Here is an 18710-nt window from a genome sequence, read left to right on the forward strand (position 1 = left end):
CTGTATCCTGAAAGCTTGTGCTGCATTTTTACATTTAAAAACAACTGATATGTAGCAAATTTTGTGAGAGTTGGTGTGTTTTGCAATAGAGCATATAGAACATATTTTCAATCATGATCAAATCAAGACAATACAACACATGAATTGGTCTGGAATCCAGGTAGTTTATTTTCTGAGGACACCAGACAAAACCCTGAGCTCTCCAGAAGCCTCAGCATCCGTGTCTAGCTTGGTCGGATACACGAGACCGGCACTTCTCAGAGGCTCCTCCACACGAGCAGATCACCTAAAGGGTGAGAGTGATAGAGCACATCTCTTGTCTAATGTACAAACTGAACAAAGATGAATGTTGTTCTCTGACACAGACCCTAAACCATCCTCTCTTTTTCACTGCTGGAGCTGATGATCGCTCATCCTTTATCTGGACTTGCCTCTGTGATTGCCTGCTGTGGTTGGAGGGGCTTAGAGCTGAAGCCCACCTGACCTTCCTTTGCTCTCTGATGTGACACAGATTCTTCTCATATGGATTCAAGCTCCCAGTAGCCTATCAGCTGCATTTAGCTTCGGTGTGAGAGAAGGGCCTGATACTCAGAACCACTTCATCTCTTCAACACAGGACAAGGAACATGTTTCGCTCCTAAGCAGGAGATGCACTGAGGGGCCGTTATCATGGAACCACTTTTCATTTTAGCAGAAGCCTTGACATGTGTTGAAGCCCAACTGCAAGGTTGCCATGTTTTCGATTTATCTATTTATCAATTTTTTTTTTTTTCATGTTCCACAAAGATTCAGAATTGTGCATTTAAGGAAATTGTGATTTAGATTAATAAAGAGCAGCTTTCTTTCTTGGACCCCAAGGTCAAGTGTTCAATGTAAGCCTATTTGAAGAAGAGTTTACACTTGCTATGAATGACTAATCTTTCCTCTATATATATATATATATATATATATATATAAACCTTGTCAAAATATGTGTTGCTATGCATATATATATTAAAAGGAATTCCATCAATGTGGAAAACACTTTATGTGGTGAAAAGTAAGCATCGCATCTCAGTTCAACAGTGTTTTTATATATTTTTTTCATTGTTAACATATATTTAGTTCATGAACTAATGAATAACAATAAAATTGTTTTCTTTAAACAAAAAGAGTCTGCAGCTCCAGTTAGAAAAGCAGATTAATATTTTGGAGGGTTACTGTTTCACTCAGACTGAATCCTTGAAGCTTGTGCTGCATTTTTGAATTATAAAATAAATACACAATGTCATTCTGATGTGTTCACCAGCTCATGTAGACTCACGGTTATAATCACACAGACATCTGCTCAGTGTGACTGGCATCTGGTGTATGCTGTCTAAGAGAATAATAATAATAATAATAATAATAATAATAATAATAATAATAATAATAAACACTTCTTTATTACATCCACCATTAATCCCCGATGCATGAGATCAATTTGTTTTTAGATTTTGTGGTTTTCTCAGGTTTTAACTAGTCTGACGTGCTCTCTTAACAGAGAAACTAAGCCATGAGCTTAACCAAGAAAGAACAATGGTTGAAAAACATTCATTTGCCTTGGAAAGCAAGGTTTCACTCTAAAGAAAAAAGAAAAAAAAAAACGATGGAAGTCAATGGCAACCACACCACCTGTTTGATTTCCAGCAATCTTCAAAATATCTTCTTTTATGTTTAACATAAGAAAGCAACCCATACAGGTTTGGAACGACATGAGGGTGAGTAAATGATGACGGATGGTCATATATGTGGTTTGTGTCATGTTTGGCTTATATTTCCATGGTGTTGTGTATTCTTAAAATCTTCACTTGGTCAACTTTAGTTACTTGATGGTCGTAGTGTATGTGATGGTGGCTCATCTCTGCAAAATAATTCACATAAGAATGGATACATTTTTTTTTAAGTATTTCAAAATATTTATATTTCAACTTAAAACTTACATTCAGCTGATAATTTAATTTTGTAAGTATAATCAACTTGATTGTATAAATAATTTCGACTTAAAGGGTTAGTTCATCCAAAAATGAAAATTATGTCATTAATAACTCACCCTTATGCTGTTCCAAACATGTAAGACCTCCTTTTATCTTCGGAACATAAAAGGCTCTCAGTCCCTCCATTGAAGCTGTGTGTACGGTATACTGTCCATGTCCAGAAAGGTAAGAAAAACATCATCAAAGTAGTCCATGTGACATCAGAGGATCCGTGGGAATTTTTTGAAGCATCGAAAATACATTTTGGTCCAAAAATGGCAAAAACTACGACTTTATTCAGCATTGTCTTCTCTTCCGTGTCTGTTGTGAGAGAGAGTTCAAAACAAAGCAGTCTGTATACCCGGTTCGCGAACGAATCATTCAGTTCACCAAATCGAACTGAATCGTTTTAACCGATTCGCATCTCAAATACGCATTAATCCACAAATGACGTAATGGCGTAACAGTCAGTGTACTGTTTGAGTACATGCATTACTCCGGGATATTGGTTTGTTTTAACTCAGAGGGAGTGTCAGCCACATTAAAAAAGCGAACAGCTTAAGTCATTTGTGGATAAATGCGTATTAGAGATGCGAATCGTTTAAAACGATTCAGTTTGATTTGGTGAACTGAATGATTCGTTCCCAAACCGGATATCCAGACTGCTTTGTTTTGAACTCTCTCTCACAACAGACACGGAAAAGAAGACAATGCTGAATAAAGTCGTCATTTTTGCCATTTTTGGACCAAAATGTATTTTCGATGCTTCAAAAAATTCCAATGGATCCTCTGATGTCACATGGACTACTTTGATTATGTTTTTCTTACCTTTCTGGACATGAACAGTAGACCGTACACACAGTGGAGGGACTGAGAGCTCTCAGACTAAATCTAAAATATCTTAAACTGTGTTCCGAAGATAAAAGGAGGTTTGGAACAGCATAAGGGTGAGTTATTAATGACATAATTTTCATTTTTGGATGAACTAACCCTTTAAGTTATACTAAACTGACTTTAAAAAAATTGAGTTGAATCACATATAACTTGTAAAAAGAGGTAAGTGTGTTGCGGCAGTTTGTAGCTGAACTGTGCAGGACACTCACTGGCCCTCCAGGGCAGAGTTTGGGGACCCCTGAGTTAAAGTAATGCAAAAACACAAGTTACTATGGCTTACTGATCATATAAATGTTTACATTGTATGCTTCATAATCAAACCAAAAACTTTTTTTAGGATATTTAAAGGGATAGTTCACCCCAAAATTAATTTTCGTCACTTGATTTGCCGGATTTTGGTCTTTAGCATGAGCTATTTTCTGTACTGCTTTAACATGTGATTAATGCGGATTTAAGCTCTATAAAGTAATTTAAGGAGTTAAAATTAGTAATTAGTGAGAAAAGTAAAGCAACAACGTCTATGCAGCTCTTTAATATTTTCACAGAATTGCTAACAATTTTTATTTTGAAAAACACCCAAGGTGGGACTCTTAGTTTGAAGCTCATATATGTTGTTGCTGTTTTCCACGTCAGGCTGCTGCAAGGACTGGTAAAATGTCTCGAGTTTACGTGGGGAAATTAAGCTATCGCGCCAGAGAGAAAGATGTCGAAAGGTTTTTCAAAGGCTACGGGAAGATACTGGAAGTGGACCTGAAAAACGGGTACGTGATGTTTTCTTTATTCAAGCGAATGAATGTGCCGCCGGTTGTTGAGAAGGATAAACGGTTGTTTCTTCTGCTCCGCGTGAATAAAAAAAAAGACCTCCGTTATGAATCAAATAACTTCAATTATATGAAATTAAATGAATTACCCTTAAAATATGCTTGCGGATATAAAATCGGAATATAATCAGTGTTTTTAAAACTGTATTTTTAGCGGTTTAGCCCAGCAAGCTAACGTTAAACTCCATTGTTTCCAGACTGGCCTCGATTGACTGCTTAATTTCAGTCCCGTTCTCTTAAAATGTATTATAGTTGATATTTAATATATAGATACAATAGAGTCAACACGTCTGAAGCCTAGTGAAAATGTTTATATTTTATATATTTAAAACAAAATGTGAGTGAAAATATAAGGATGTTAATCCGTAGTAGTTGCACGACCATCAGGGTTTACAGACGTGTTGAGTTCATGTGCTTGTGTGATCTTATTTTTATTAAACTGTATTGCTAATAAAAATATGGCCATGAAAGAAAATCAAAGATCACGGATGTAAATGATGTCATCGCTAAATAAAAAGAAAAACAATTGGGTACAGTCCTTTTAATGCCCCGCCCAAACCCTCTGTTTCATTTCATAGCATGTTAATGCAACATAATATTGAGTTTATTAAGCTATTTAATAGTGTCTTCGAAAAATGTCAACTAATATAGAGGATGACAACAGTAAGCAAGGGAATGTTTGAAACATACAACTTGATTACTGAACATTGATACAATGATGATTATACAACTGGGTTTTGTTGGTTTGTAATATGATCAATCCCCTGCATCTCTTCAGATATGGTTTTGTGGAGTTCGATGACCCCCGTGATGCAGATGATGCAGTGTGTGATCTGAATGGCAAAGACCTCTGTGGGAAGAGAGTGATCGTGGAGCACACCATCGGACAGCGGCGCGATGCTGGCAGCAGATCTGGAAGAAGTAAGAGATTCGTTTACTTACTCTAACACAATACTACATACCAAAAGCTATTTCAGTTTCATAGGAACTTCTTTTTCATTGGCTGATGTTGGATTGATGCCAACGCTGCATTTTTTCAGGCTTCTCAAATGGAGAGATTGGTGCTCAACGTGCTCATTATAATTGATAATCCTTATACCAGAAATAGATGTTTCCAGAATGAATGTTTCCAGTGACGTCTTCAGGTGAATGAGATTGGCTCTGACATGGTTTCCACCGTTTCATCCATGAATCTGCTGAGTAAGACCCTGGTGGTTTGTCAACAGTGAATCACTTGTCCTTAGTCATGGTAATTTTAGCGATTTTCAGCTTTTTGATCATTTTCACATTAAAAACAGAATAGAACAGCATTTTTAAAGGGATAGTTCACCCAAAAATGAAAATTTGCTTTTAATTTACTCATCCTCATGGCCATTTGAGATGTAGGTGACTTTTCTTCTTCTTTTCAGAGGAATAGTAAAGAAGATTTTAAGCTGTAACCGTGCTCCTTTTTTCATTTTAATGCAAGTCAGTGAAAATAAAGAAGCAGATCAAGGAGCACAAAATGAATACCTGTGGTTCCTGACGATATATTGAGATCTTATGAATGGAAACGATCGGTATGTGCAAGAAACTGAACATTATTAACTCTATTATCCATAGCTACATGGAAATCTGATTCTTTTCCATGAACTAGTTCTTTCTGACAGTTCGTTTCAATAAACTGGTTCAGTACACTGGTCTTTTTACGTAAACATGCAATGATATAACATACGTAGATATATCATTAAAGCACATAATGATGTTAAACTTGGATGTTTTACACACCTTAAGTGTGCTCAGCTCACCTTTTTACATAAAAACAGAGAAACCGATTCAGTGAACTGTTTCAACTAGTTTACCAAAAACAACCAGTTCAAAAGAATGATTCGTTCGTGAACTGGACATAACTCCAGACCATTTGCCTGAATCTATGGATTATAGATGATAATAATGTGATTAATAATGCTCCTTTTCTTGCACAGACAGATTGTTTCGCTGCTTAAAGTCCCGTTCACACCGAGAAAAATATTAGCATATATTAGCATATTAGCATCCACACCAGCAAACAAAATCGTCTGCTTATTCTAAGCGCAAGTGAGTCTGCCGTTTTAAATTTGAGTGTGTTATAGCAGGATGGATTCTGATTGGCTGTCAATCTTTTTGTCATTCATCTGCGGGGGGAAAAAACTCTTTTTGAAAGTGATTTCAGCGAGTATCGTTGCTCTGTGATTTTATCGTTATAGTTGTGGTGTGGACTCTGCTTTTATTTAATATTGATAATGATTTTAGAACTTTATCTTTATAGTTGTTGTCTTTGGTGTGAACAGGCCTCAATATATGGTCAAGGAGCCACGGGTATTAATTTTGTGCTCCTTAATATGCTTTTTTTTTCTCAAATATGGGCAGACATTGACTTGACTTGCCAAGCACCACAGTTTCAGCTAAAAATCATCTTTCCTGTTCCACCCACATCTGGAATGGCATGAAGGAGTAAATTAACAGCAACTTTTCAGATATTTTGGGGTGAACTATCTCTTTAAGAGTGTCCAGACTCTGTATGAGAAGCCTGAAAATTGTATGTTAAATTCCAAACCTTATCACATATGCAGTTCCTGTTTAAGTTTTCTAGGGAGTGGAAATTGTATGAGTGGCAATCTTTAGGATATGACTGATGGGTGATTCTTCAGTTGGGATAATCTGTTTGTCCATATCTCAAGTAAGCTTTCTCAAGTGTCCCTAAATGAAGAATCACCTTGAAAAACTTGATAAGTTATATCTTAAGTATTTCTGCTTCACTAGGCTATATGCAGATTAAAACTGTTGAAGTATAATGATTGATTTTAAGCATTTTTTTAAAAATGGAATAACTTTATAAATGTCAAAGCTAGAAATTTAACCCTCAATGTTTTATCAAAAGAGTCTGACTGCCTGCCCCTTTTGCTGGCCATGGTGTCCCCCTCCCCATGCGTGTGGCTCTTTGACCAAACTGGGCCCCTGGGCAGACCATTAAAGCGAGCCAATGTGAAAGAGGACCGCTTTTCCCATTAAGCCGGGTGGTGAGGATCTCAAGGGGTTTAGGAGATGTGGTTTGAGCTCTTTTAGGTGTTTTGGTTTTCTTTCTTTTGACATTTTACCTTTCCTCTGTAAATTAATCTCATTAGTCCAGCGTAAGTATGTTATTTGGTGAAATATTTACAGTTCTTGAAGAATTAATCCCCTTAAAGGGATAGTTCACGCAAAAATGAAAATTACCCCATGATTTACTCGCCCTCAAGCCATCCTAGGTGTTTATGACTTTCTTCTTTTAGACTAATCTAATCTGAGATAGATATATATATATATATATATATATAAACTCCTGGCTCTTCCAAGGTTTATAATGGCAGGGAAAGGGTGTTGAGATTTTGAAGCCCAAAAAAGAGCATCCGTCCATAATAAAAAGTGCTCCATATGGATCCGAGGAGTTAATAAAGGCCTTCTGAGGCTAACCAATGCATTTGTGGAAGACAAATCCACATATAAATCTTTATAAACCATAATCTCTAGCTTCTGCTCACTGTCCTACACATGTTCACGAGAGAGTTGTGTTCCAGTGGATAATGAAGGATGTAAGCATACCACAAACTCTGAGAAGTGATAGAGGAGAGAGCAAAACAAAACACTGGTCCTCATCAGCTGGAACATCTGGTGGAAGCTAGAGATTACAGTTTATAAAGTTGGAAATCTGGAAGTTTCTTACACACATGTGTCATTTCAGATGGCCGCCCGGAGCCGTATGGAGCAGTTTTTTTTATGATGGATGGATGCATTTTTTGGACTTCAAAATCTCAACACCCATTCACTGCCTTTATAAAGCTTGGAAGATCCAGGACATTTTTTAATACAACTCTTTGAGTGTATTGGTCTTAATTAAGAAACTCATATACACCTAGTATGGCTTGAGGGCGAGTAAATCATGGGCTAATTTAAATTTTTGGGTGAACTATCCCTGACTAAATGATGACAGATTCCTTTTGTAAAAAATGAATCTGTCATCGTTTACTCATACTCATGTGATTCTAAAACTCAAAATTCAGATTCAAATTTATTACAGTAGTAAGTATAAGATCAGTTTCTTAAACCATTTATAAAACTTACTTTTTCTATAATTTTTATTTAATTAATTGTTTTATTTTTTTGTAGATATTTCTTTGTCTCAATATGATTTCAAGTTTTACTGTGTGTGAAATTCACTTAAAGGCTAGTGTGCAGACTTCATTGTGTTTTACCGTTCCTGAGCTGTGTGCATCTTATTCTCGTCACTCTGAAGGTAGTCGGTACGGTCGTGGAGGAGGAGGGGAAAGGTTCGGCCCACCCACTCGCACAGATTACAGGCTGATTGTGGAAAATCTGTCCAGTCGCTGCAGCTGGCAGGACCTGAAGGTATTCAAACATTGTAGTACTAGTAGTTTTTAGTGTTATGTTTGCTGAGGGAAGCACCACTTAATGTTGCATATGGTGGCTGCCGCTAGCCAAGCCAGTTACATGGACAGGGCTCGACATTAACGCTTTTTATTTATTTTATGTTTTATTTATCTGACTTACTTGAATGGACAAGTAACCTGATTCAGATTTTAATAACAAACAATAACTAGGCCAGCCCTGAAACTCTGTTGAGAATGACTTCTAAAGAATAATGTATTGACCGTATCAAGGTTTGCGTCAGTTGAGGTTCGTGGAGAAACAAACATGAGCAAACATACTGCTGTAGAAAAAAGTTAAATATTCAATATAATAAATGCAACATCATGTGACCAAGAGTGAAGTTTTCCCGACTTTCCGCACGATTGCAAATGTGATATTTTATAATACTTTAGTTCAATAAACATGTAACTTACATTTTAGACACATTATTGATCGTTTTTGCTCTATTTCACTAACGAAAATAGTTCTAAGCAAAGACACAGCGGTTCAGTCGTGCATCTCCGAGCAACACACAACAGTCTCTCGTTACTGAATGATTCAGTGGAAAGATGAAGTTTGTTGATACTGATTTCATTTGAATACTAACAACCATATAGTGTCTTATTATTCTAATTTAATGTATTGATCAAATTTAAGAATTTGATGTAAATGGTGACATTTAATCATGTTAGGGAAAATATTGTCCTTCATAATGTTAAAGTGTAACAACAATCAATTTAGGGCAAATATCACACGTAATACCTGATTGAGCACAGATGAGACTATTGCTTCAAAATAAATTACATTTGAGCCAAAAGTATGGAACAAGTCATTTTAAGTATTTTTTTTAATACATTAAAAATAATAATTTTGATCCACAAAAAATGATGCCGTGTCAGAAGAAACTAAAACAACTACCATTCACACACACATTTATTAGTACACACAAACAAACCACACTTTGAAATCCATACTAATATACCCACACCACTATTTTAATTGCATAATTTAAATTCATCTGGCCTTTTTTTCTTTCAGCAGAAATGAAAACAGATATTTGCTTAAGTGAGAAAATTGTGCCATCAGGTGGAAAATAATAATGTAAAAAAAAAAACACAGTCCATGCCAACAAACTTTCAACAAAAAATACATTATTTTATGCTTAAATTGCATTGAGATTAAATATTGTTTTAATGGGTTTCGGTGGGTAATTTTTTTTCCTTAAGGTTCTGAGTGTGAATTATTATTATTTTTTGTACCAAGTATAAAATAGATTTATGAAAGGAAGTAATGGTGAAATATTAAAATTCCAATAAATGGGTATTTTTGGCCAAATGTTTACACAAACCAAAGACCCTAAGGATGCACAAGGGTTAAACCATTATGTATTTGAAGCATTTAGGAAGTAACTCCTCTAAACATAAGTGATTTGTTCTTGAGAGTCAGTAATGTGTGATGGATTCGCAGGACTACATGCGTCAGGCCGGCGAGGTGACTTATGCCGACACTAACAAGGGCCGCAAGAACGAGGGGGTGATTGAGTTCAGGCAGTACTCAGACATGAAGAGAGCTCTGGAGAAACTGGACGGTACTGAGGTCAATGGAAGGAAGATTCGGCTGATCGAGGACCGGCCTGGGGCCAGACGCCGTCGCTCCTACTCCCGCAGCGCCTCCAGGTGCAAACAAATCAGTTTTATTATTCAATGATATTGGAAAAGTGGGAGACATTTAACCTCTTAAGACCCAAGAAAAAAGTTTTAGGAAAAAGTTAGTTTTTCCACATCTTTTAAGTTGTTTTTTTTTAGAGCATTAAAATTTTTTTACGTTCATAAGTTATGCTATGTCTTCAGTAGAGGACATAGGGAGTAAATTTCTTTAAAAATAAATAAATAAAAAGACATGAAAAAATATCCATAGGCAAAAACAATTATTATTTTTTAAATTCCAAATAAATCTTTAGGTTTTCAAGATTTTTTTTTTCCACCAAACTTTGTATAAAGAAGATTCTCAACTGTTATAACAGTATGATTCAATATAACATTTTTCTTTCTGAAAAATGTGTGTAAAATGGCCATATACAGGCTTTCTTATTATATACAATGTATCTATATACTAAATCTAATTTGCATATTAATGTGTATTTGGGGCAACATGTTAATAAAAAGTGTAAATAATGGGAGTAATAATTGTCGAGATTTTCATAATATAAAATATTTAATAAATATTTAAATATAATTAATTTCCCTGTTCATTTGTTATGTCTCCCAAAATGTGTAATAAACCCACTTTTAGTCCCGGTGAAATCATTTATGAAATCAACGCCCGTTTCATAACAAAATCATATTTTGATTTTAAACCCCATAACATTTTCCTGGGATGTTGATTTATGACATGCATAATAAGACAACACAAAAATAAGCCCATAATAAATTAAATTATCACAAAATATTATCTTATTTCCATAAAGACTAAATTAATTTTGATTCATTTTGATAATCAAGGAAGAGGGAGTGGTCATGGTGAAACATCCAATCATTTGGTATCTCTGAAAAGCCCTGAATGTGCTCTGTACAGGACACCCAAAATGAAAAACCTAAAACTGTGGCATGTACAGTCTCAGAGAAACTCACTAAAATATAATGCCCTCATATGAGGCCGCAGTGTCTTAAGAGGTCAACTTTGAGACGTTGCGTTCGCACCAATGTCATGAAGCTTTATGTCAGAAATTAGTGATTGGCTAAACAAACTTTACTTGTAGTAAACGCTGCTTTAGAGTTTCACAGAGAACACGGTTTTAAAGTGTCTTGCTTCTTGTACACGTCCCTCAGGTCTCGCTCCAGGAGCAGGAGGTCTCGCAGGAGCCGAAGCAGCAGCCACTCACGGTAGGCGACGGAGGTCTCAAACTGTAGTTCGTGTTTCTCTATTCTCTTACGACGGTAGTATTAGTATAGTTTTGATGTAGGAGTCCACTAGAGGGCAGTGACTACTATAATACAAATAGAAGTTCTGTGTGGATTCAAAGGTAAAAGCTAAAATATATTGATTTGGTGTATATTTCTTTAACGGTTTCTCCTTTTCAGAGCCTCAGGCTCGCGATCACGCAGCAGGTCAACCAGCAAGAAGACGAAGGGCAGGAGCGGTAGGATGGAGGAGAGCAGTAATGGAGCTCGCAGGGGAGGTGAGAGCGCCAGGGATAATAGCCTGAGCTGCAGCCCTCCGAGCAAAAAGAGCAAACGGGAGAACAAGAGGGTCCGCTCCTATTCTCGATCCAGGTCCCGATCCCGGTCCAGATCTCGATCCAAATCGGGAAACCACAGGGATCTCTCCAAAGAGTCTGGGTCCAGATCTCAGGAGGCGGCCAAGAGCGGAGATGAAGGCCGTGTGGCTGAAAGGGCGCATTGCTCTAGAGCTCATTCTAGATCCAGATCACAAACACCAGCAGATGCTGATCAGCGGAGGGAATGTAGATCCAGATCCAAATCCAAATCTCGCTCACATTCACGCTCAAGATCTTATTCCCGATCTCGATCCCGCTCAAGGTCTCGGTCCTAGGTAAAAAAAAAAAAAAAAACTATATATATATATTTTCTTGTTTTCCAGTCTATTTAAACATCTTTAAAACAAGAATATATCATGAGTTCATTTTTTTTTTTAACCCCACTGACAATTAAATTGTTAGATCTGTGCTATAACCAATCTGTGGTTGAGGTAAGAAAATAAACCGAATTCAAGATATATTATCTGAAAACAAGTCAGAATATGTTACTTTTTTTGACAAGCTAAATGATGTGTCTTTTGTTTTTAATAATTTTTTTCTTGAGAATAACACAAAAATAGACTTTTAAAATTGTCTAAATGTTCTGCCCTGCATTTTTCTTCTTGTTTTTTTTTGTCAGATAGTTTAATTAGGGAAATTGCTTGCTTATTCAAAGTTCAGTATTATCTGGTATTGTTAACCTTATGCATCATTTTTAGTAGTTTTATTTTAAAATTGCTTGCGATTTATTTGATTCATGACGAGTGAGTAAAATTAAACCAACAGTAGATGTCCTTGCCTGTGCATCATATATTTAGAAATGTACCAGTTGTTGTTAAGCTGGGGCAGAGTTTGTGGTCTTTTTACAACAAAGTCTCCATACAAAATAAAAAACTGCCTCACAATATTTTGTGTCCATTCAGTTTGTTGACAAAGGCCTTTTGTGGTGGGTTTCCTGGTATTGTAGTGTCATAAGTAAAACTGTATAAAGGAAATTGACTCGCACCCATTTTAGTTCAAATCCAATACAAAAGGAGATGTTTTTTTTCAGAAAGTGTGCTGCTCTTTATCATTCAATGAAAATGGAGAATACTTAATTGCCCTTCTGTCATCTCGCTAATCTCACTCTTGCTTGAGAATTAAATAAGTAAAGCTAAAATAAATCATACAATAATTATTATCCTGACATCACTGACGCGTTGAGAAGGTGATGCAAAATCTGTGCAAAAACGTCACCGCTTCCGGTAATGACATGACCATGAATAGACATGATATTCAATGCTAGATTAACCAATACTACTATCAATGACATCAGAATCTAAGCAGCTGAATTAATGTTGTAATGTTGTAGATATATGTAATAATCTATAAAGAACATTTGCAAGCAATTACTTTCCCGCCTCGACAGGTAAAACTAATTCCACAAGATGTCGCCAACATTCAGATAGGAAAAGGCTGTCCGGTGTCTGGTTTGTGTAATACAGGCTTCTCTTGCCTGCTTTTCTATATAGTTTCCCTCTTATGTTCTTTCAGTATTACACTAAAAAACTTTTTATATTCATATCCACCAGCACGCATTAACTTATTCAACAAAACCCCAAAAAGAGCAACATAGCCTGTTGAACGTTAGTGTCTGTGTGGAAAGCGAACTGAAGTGTGGTCACTTCATTGAGTCTCGACGAGGGCGGCGCTCTCCTCAACACTTCACTGAGGGGACAACACGAAACCTGGACACTGGGGCACGGACGGACGGTGCTACTGATGATGGAGCTACATTTACCTTCTCTGTCTTCAGAAAGTCCGTTCTTTTAACCCTTCAGTGTCCTCTTCTGGAGAGGAAGAGCTGTCATGGGAGACGCGCGGCACTTCACGCGCTTCTGGATTGATGGGAAGCCGCGAAACTTCGCAGCGCGAGAAGAACATCACGAATACGCGTGTCCAGCGCGGGAAAAACATCACGAACGCGCGGTAGAACGATGGAACGCGGACGCGATACATTGTAACAAAGGCAAGTATTCGCATTGACTATTGAGGCGCTTTTGATACATTTGTAATCTTGTAACCCCAAAGCGGCTACATCAGTAAAGCAACGGACTTGACCTTATTAGAGGTCGATAGGTTTCCAATGTTACTGAAGAAGTCTAATCTCAAGTTTGGGCGCAGATAAATGGTGACTTCAACATGTAGGGCTGTTTCGTTCAATGTGATGTACACACAGAGAGAGATTTATTGGAATGAATGAATTGGAGATTGAGCCCACTATTAAGGAAATAAATAAATAAATCACGTTTTGATGTCTTTGATCGTTTTAGCACAAGATGGACAGTCTTTGAAATGCTTTCTTACATGCGTCTGAAATTATAAAGAATTTCACATATAATTTGGTGCATTTTTGAACATTTTAAATGTGGTGCATTATACACAGCATGCACAAAAGAATTTGGGATTGAGCCCTATACCATTAATTAATTTATTTATTTATGTATTTATTTATTATTATTATTTGGTGATGTTACAGCCACAACATAGTGTTTTACGAGGCTTATGGAAATGCAAAAAAAAAAAAAAAAAAAAATGAATATACTATATACTGTGAGTTGCCCTTCCCCCTCATTTTAAATGCAACATGTAAATTAATCTGTCACAAATGATTAATTCAGACTGTACATGCATTTATGCCAATGATTGCAGGAATATTTGAGTATTCTGACACTCCATGTAGAGTCCTGTCTACAAAGAAATGACTCAAGTGCTTAAATAATAATCTGCACAGATAATCAAACAATAATTTAAAATCTTGAACAATTCGTGATTCATTGATTGATCCACATCTGCTGTATATATTTTATACTCTTGTATAATTAATTTCACCATTTGGAAACCAGAGTGAACAGCCATTAAAAGTAAAGCTTAACTTGGTAATGAAAAAAAAAAAGGTCTGGAATTCATCAGTCCAGCCTTTTGATTTATTTGTGTGAGATGCATATACTATAGATTGTTTTTCTGTGTGCATCTCATTTTACTTATGGAGTTTGATTTTTGCATAGTTGCAAGTTCAATCATTTATGATGCAACATTGCAAAAAGAAGTTAGTGCCAAAACTACAGATTATTTTATACCCAAATTTGGCCACAACCTCGGTTTTTACAATTGGCCATCTTACTTTGCATTTCTGAATACTGACATGTTGCTTACAAGTTCTAGCTGATCTAAGTTTTCTAGCAGAACATCCAAGGCATTTCCCATGAGTTTAAACAAACCAAGAGATTTGGCAGAATTGTAAATGACATTTTCAGAGTTGTTGAGAAACCTCTGCCAATGGAGCGTTTGTTATTCCAGAGTGGATTGGCCACATATAATTCCTCATTTATGGACTTTTTTTTTTTCCCCACTACATTCTTCCTCACCAAAATGTGGCATGGACTTTGGAGTTTCTTAATGGTTCAATTTATTTTTGCCTCGGTCAGTGCAATGAGCGCAAGACTTCCCCTGCACACCTGTTTCTTCTTCTAGTTAAAATCAACAACATAAAGAAATGGTGTCTTAGATGACCTTAAATCAGCAAACCATGTTTAAAATCTGGAGCTCCCTTTGGGAATCCAGCTGGGTAGTTTATCTGTCAGTGTATCAAATAAATATGTCATGCCTTAAAACTAATGCAACAGTTTACAAATTGTTTGAGGGACTGGGAATACTCTCGCTGCAATAAAACACAGCATCAGCCACTTTAATTCTAAGAATGGTTATATTTAGACTCTATACGATTTATTGAAATAGATTTGATACAGTTTATGATTTGTTTGTGGTGCACCACACAGAGGCATCAGAATTTAGTTACTCTCTAAAAATCTCATGCTGCAGTATCTTTATGTTTCGGTTTTTGATAATTCTTTGTGCCGTTTATCTTTGACTTTCTCATCATTCAAGATGGAAGATGCAGTGGTTCAGACATGGGCAGCCTTTTCTCTTTTTATTTCACTTTTGACTCAACAGTTTTATTTGACCTGGAACAATCCTTTAATTTATTATGCATTATAATTATGATGCATTATGATGAATTAAATGCTTTTTCAAGGCTGTCGGAGAAAGGAGAAATCACTGCACTTGATTTCTTAAATTATTTAAAATAAGACAAGCCCCCATGGATTAAATATTAATGGACGTCAATTAGTGTCCATTAGTGTCAATGCTTCAATCACACAATTCAAACAAAGGAGAACAGTAGTTAGTAGCACATACTGCATATGTGCCTTGCTTTAGTGGTCTGAAGCAACCTTTAAGATGAAACTGTTCTCTTGACTTGAATGCATAACTGAATGCATGTCACCACTCGACCTTAACCTTGATCTCACTTTCACCCTTTTCAGACTCCCATTAGGGACCATCACAGACCAGTCTATGCCATGAGGAGTCAGAAGTCCCGTGGCCAGACGTCAGCCACACCTTCCCGCCAACGCTTGCCACGTTTCAGTCTTCACTCCAGGAGAAAGAAAGAAGGTGTGATCCAGGGAAAGCTGCGTATCCGTTCCATGCCGGGTGCCTTTCTGGTGCTTGGGGTGGTGGTTGTTGTCGTTGGCACTGCGCTTGCCGTGGCAGGCTACTGGCCGTACAGGACCCATCGATCATCAGTGGACACGGCAGAGGAAGGATCCTCTGGAAGTGCATCAGGATGGGGATTAGGGTCCAAAGGACTGTTTTCAGCAGCAAGTCTGGTTCACAGTGAAAGGATGAAACTACTAGGACCTGTCATTATGGGAGTGGGACTCTTCATACTTATTTGTGCCAATACGGTACTCTATGAGAATCGGGATAGAGAAACTCAAATGCTTCTAGCTCAGATGCGGAGTGTCATTTGCTCTGTTTCTGCAGCCGTGCCTTCGGCAGACCTCTTGCACGTGAACGCTCTTGCCAGCCACTACCAATGGGTCAGCAGTTTACCTGCAGCCCACCTGAATATCCTCTGCCTCCAAGAAATGTCCAGTTCGGAGCCTCTACTACAAGTAAAGAGCATGGATGAGGAGGACAGCATTCAGCAGCAAGATAAAGTGCACACTGAGGTTCTTCATCATCAGGACTCTTCCTCCACATCCTCGATTCACTCCTCCAACTCTTGCAATGACAGCAAAGAGTTTTTTTGCACAGAGGAACGGGGGACAAACTCTGCACTGGATCTGCAGGAAGAAAGTCACTTTGGACTAAGCAACTGTATGACTGCATCCTCTATGTCCACTCTGGGTGGGGAGGAATTGGAGATCTTCTCCATCCCACCCAGACGCTCCTACAGCATGAGCCATAGGACTAAACCACATATACTGCGCAGGGATCTGGTGTATTCTGAGGACAAGCCTGTGTCTTCTATGGGTCACTATAGACTCCTTCCAAGGCAGTCCAGCTCAGAGGTGTGTGTGAACATGGTTGGAGCTGGCGTTGCAAGCCTGGACCTTATACCTGTGGAAGAGCAGAAACACAGCAGCTGGCCTCGGCTAGATCTCGGAAGCGCCAAGAAGTATCTCAAGCTGGAGAACAAAGAGGACTCTGTGGACAAGTTACTGGACCAGCATGAGCAGCAATGCTTGCAGTTAAACAAAAGCTATGGCTCAGGTCTCTTCCAGTGAGCCGAAGTTTAATCTTTACATCAAGGTCAATGGCTTGCCTGAGCCAATGGTAATAAGAAGGAGCCTTATATAATGATATACACTTGGAATAACCCAACTTACAAATGGGCGCAAGCTTCCAGTGGATATTGTTTGCACAGTTTCTGGAATCCCTTGAGGTCAATTAATTTCCATGACTTAGTCATTTATCTCACTTGACTAGTTTTGTAACTTGCTTGTTTTTGGGATTTAATTTGATTTTTTAACTAGTTTGTTCGGAGACTTGACGGAATGAAAATATAAACACACGTCCTGAAGGAAGCTGGGGATGGAGGCATATAACAGTCATGGGAATGTGCTAAACAGCTTGTGATGTCATAGATGATTGGATGGATTCCAATTGGAGGGATCCGTTTGTTATTGTTGCTAAAGCCCTACTTGTTACTGGGACACAGCAAGCAACATTTGTTAAGCTACGAGGTAGAATAAACGAAGACCTCGGCAGTGACTAGATTCAAAGTAAACACATTTCTGACTTCCGAATTCAGGTCAGCCAAAAACATGGCTCTGGTTTTGATAGTTTTAAAGGCCAAAAGATAAAGAATGCTGGTTATTTGACCCATAAGTGGATTCAAGCTGTGTGTCTGCTATTGGAGTGTCCATTAGAGTTCATTTGTATGCAAGGTAATGAGGTAATGCAACCTCAGTTGCAGTGTCTGTTAATATTTTGTGTATGGTTTCCCTGAGTATCTGTTCTTCTTGTGTTTCACCTTTCTTCCATCTCTGCCAGCCGTCAGTGAAACAGAAGCATGGTCAATGAGGGCGCAGTGCCCTCTTGGCATCATTAACTAAGGTGATCAGTGTTTTTGCATGCACTAATGCGGGTACATAATTGCTTTCCCTTTAAAGGGTGGAGTTGGAGTGATCCCCTCTTTGCAACGAGAATGTGTAACTTCACTCTGTTTACAAAAATAAGGCAGTCACTCGTCTCTATTACGTCCATGTAGCCTGTTTTTGTGCGCTGTGTTATTTGCTGTGGGTTCTTAATGTATACTGAGCGATATCTACACTCTGACTGACCAATCAGTGATCAGAACCATTACGCCACCTTTGAATTCCATGCCTGTGTGGCAAATAAAAGGCAAAACAAAATCACTTTAAATGTAAGTTTGTTTGCTGTCCATGATTTTACGTTGATGCAAGCGAGCATCTGGGGTCAAGGTGTGGCTTGTTAGCTGCAGCATTATACCCCTGCTGGGAGATGCTGTAACAAAGAGCTTCTTTCTCCATCGATGGACACTCATATGCAATTTCAGTTCTTATATACAGTGATCGTTTTCAGCTCAGATTGTCTCATGAAAAAATAAATAAAAGATTCTGAAATGGAGTATATATGAAACGTGACAGTATACCGGTTCAATATCTAACAAAAACAATAACATTATTTTAATATATGCATACTGCGTTGTGATTGGTCTTCTGTCTTACATCTATTTGCATACTAACTGATTGTTCTTTTTATTTTCTTGTATCTTTTAAGCATCCTTAGTCCCTAGAGGAGTTGAGTTGTGTGTTGTGCACAGACAACAGAAATCAAGGCACATATCATTTCATTTGCTTGATGCAGCATTTCATTTACTGTGGCCAAAGCCTAAAAACTACATCTATCAGAAAGTAACTTTACTATTTGAACTAAACGTTTATGATCAAATTCAATTAAGTTAAT

At 37.5% G+C, this 18710-nt stretch overlaps 2 protein-coding genes across 2 annotated transcripts; both read left to right on the top strand.

Annotated features, from left to right (window-relative positions):
• Positions 1-3487: 3487 nt before the first annotated feature.
• Positions 3488-12297, top strand: LOC113068299 (serine/arginine-rich splicing factor 4-like). The gene is made up of 6 exons (XM_026240991.1): positions 3488-3649; positions 4488-4630; positions 8001-8113; positions 9602-9810; positions 10963-11016; positions 11215-12297. Exons 1-6 carry the CDS (start codon positions 3543-3545, stop codon positions 11684-11686), a joined length of 1098 nt encoding a protein of 365 aa, XP_026096776.1. The 5' UTR covers positions 3488-3542; the 3' UTR covers positions 11687-12297.
• Positions 12298-12891: 594 nt separating this feature from the next.
• LOC113068298 (transmembrane protein 200A-like) lies at positions 12892-18348 on the top strand. The gene is made up of 2 exons (XM_026240989.1): positions 12892-13398; positions 15758-18348. Exon 2 carries the CDS (start codon positions 15794-15796, stop codon positions 17003-17005), a length of 1212 nt encoding a protein of 403 aa, XP_026096774.1. The 5' UTR covers positions 12892-13398; positions 15758-15793; the 3' UTR covers positions 17006-18348.
• The last annotated feature ends 362 nt before the right edge of the window (positions 18349-18710 follow it).

Source organism: Carassius auratus, linkage group LG44F, assembly GCF_003368295.1.
Source record: "Carassius auratus strain Wakin linkage group LG44F, ASM336829v1, whole genome shotgun sequence".
NCBI classification, from domain to species: domain Eukaryota; kingdom Metazoa; phylum Chordata; class Actinopteri; order Cypriniformes; family Cyprinidae; genus Carassius; species Carassius auratus.

What these genes read in the sequence shown, in the direction of transcription:
- LOC113068299 (XM_026240991.1), top strand. Translation starts at nt 3,543, where the DNA reads ATGTCTCGAGTTTACGTGGGGAAATTAAGCTATCGCGCCAGAGAGAAA. An exon ending in TACTCCCGCAGCGCCTCCAG is followed by an intron (nt 9,811 to 10,962) that starts GTGCAAACAAAT and finishes CACGTCCCTCAG; the next exon opens with GTCTCGCTCCAGGAGCAGGA. An exon ending in CGAAGCAGCAGCCACTCACG is followed by an intron (nt 11,017 to 11,214) that starts GTAGGCGACGGA and finishes TCTCCTTTTCAG; the next exon opens with AGCCTCAGGCTCGCGATCAC.
- LOC113068298 (XM_026240989.1), top strand. Translation starts at nt 15,794, where the DNA reads ATGAGGAGTCAGAAGTCCCGTGGCCAGACGTCAGCCACACCTTCCCGC.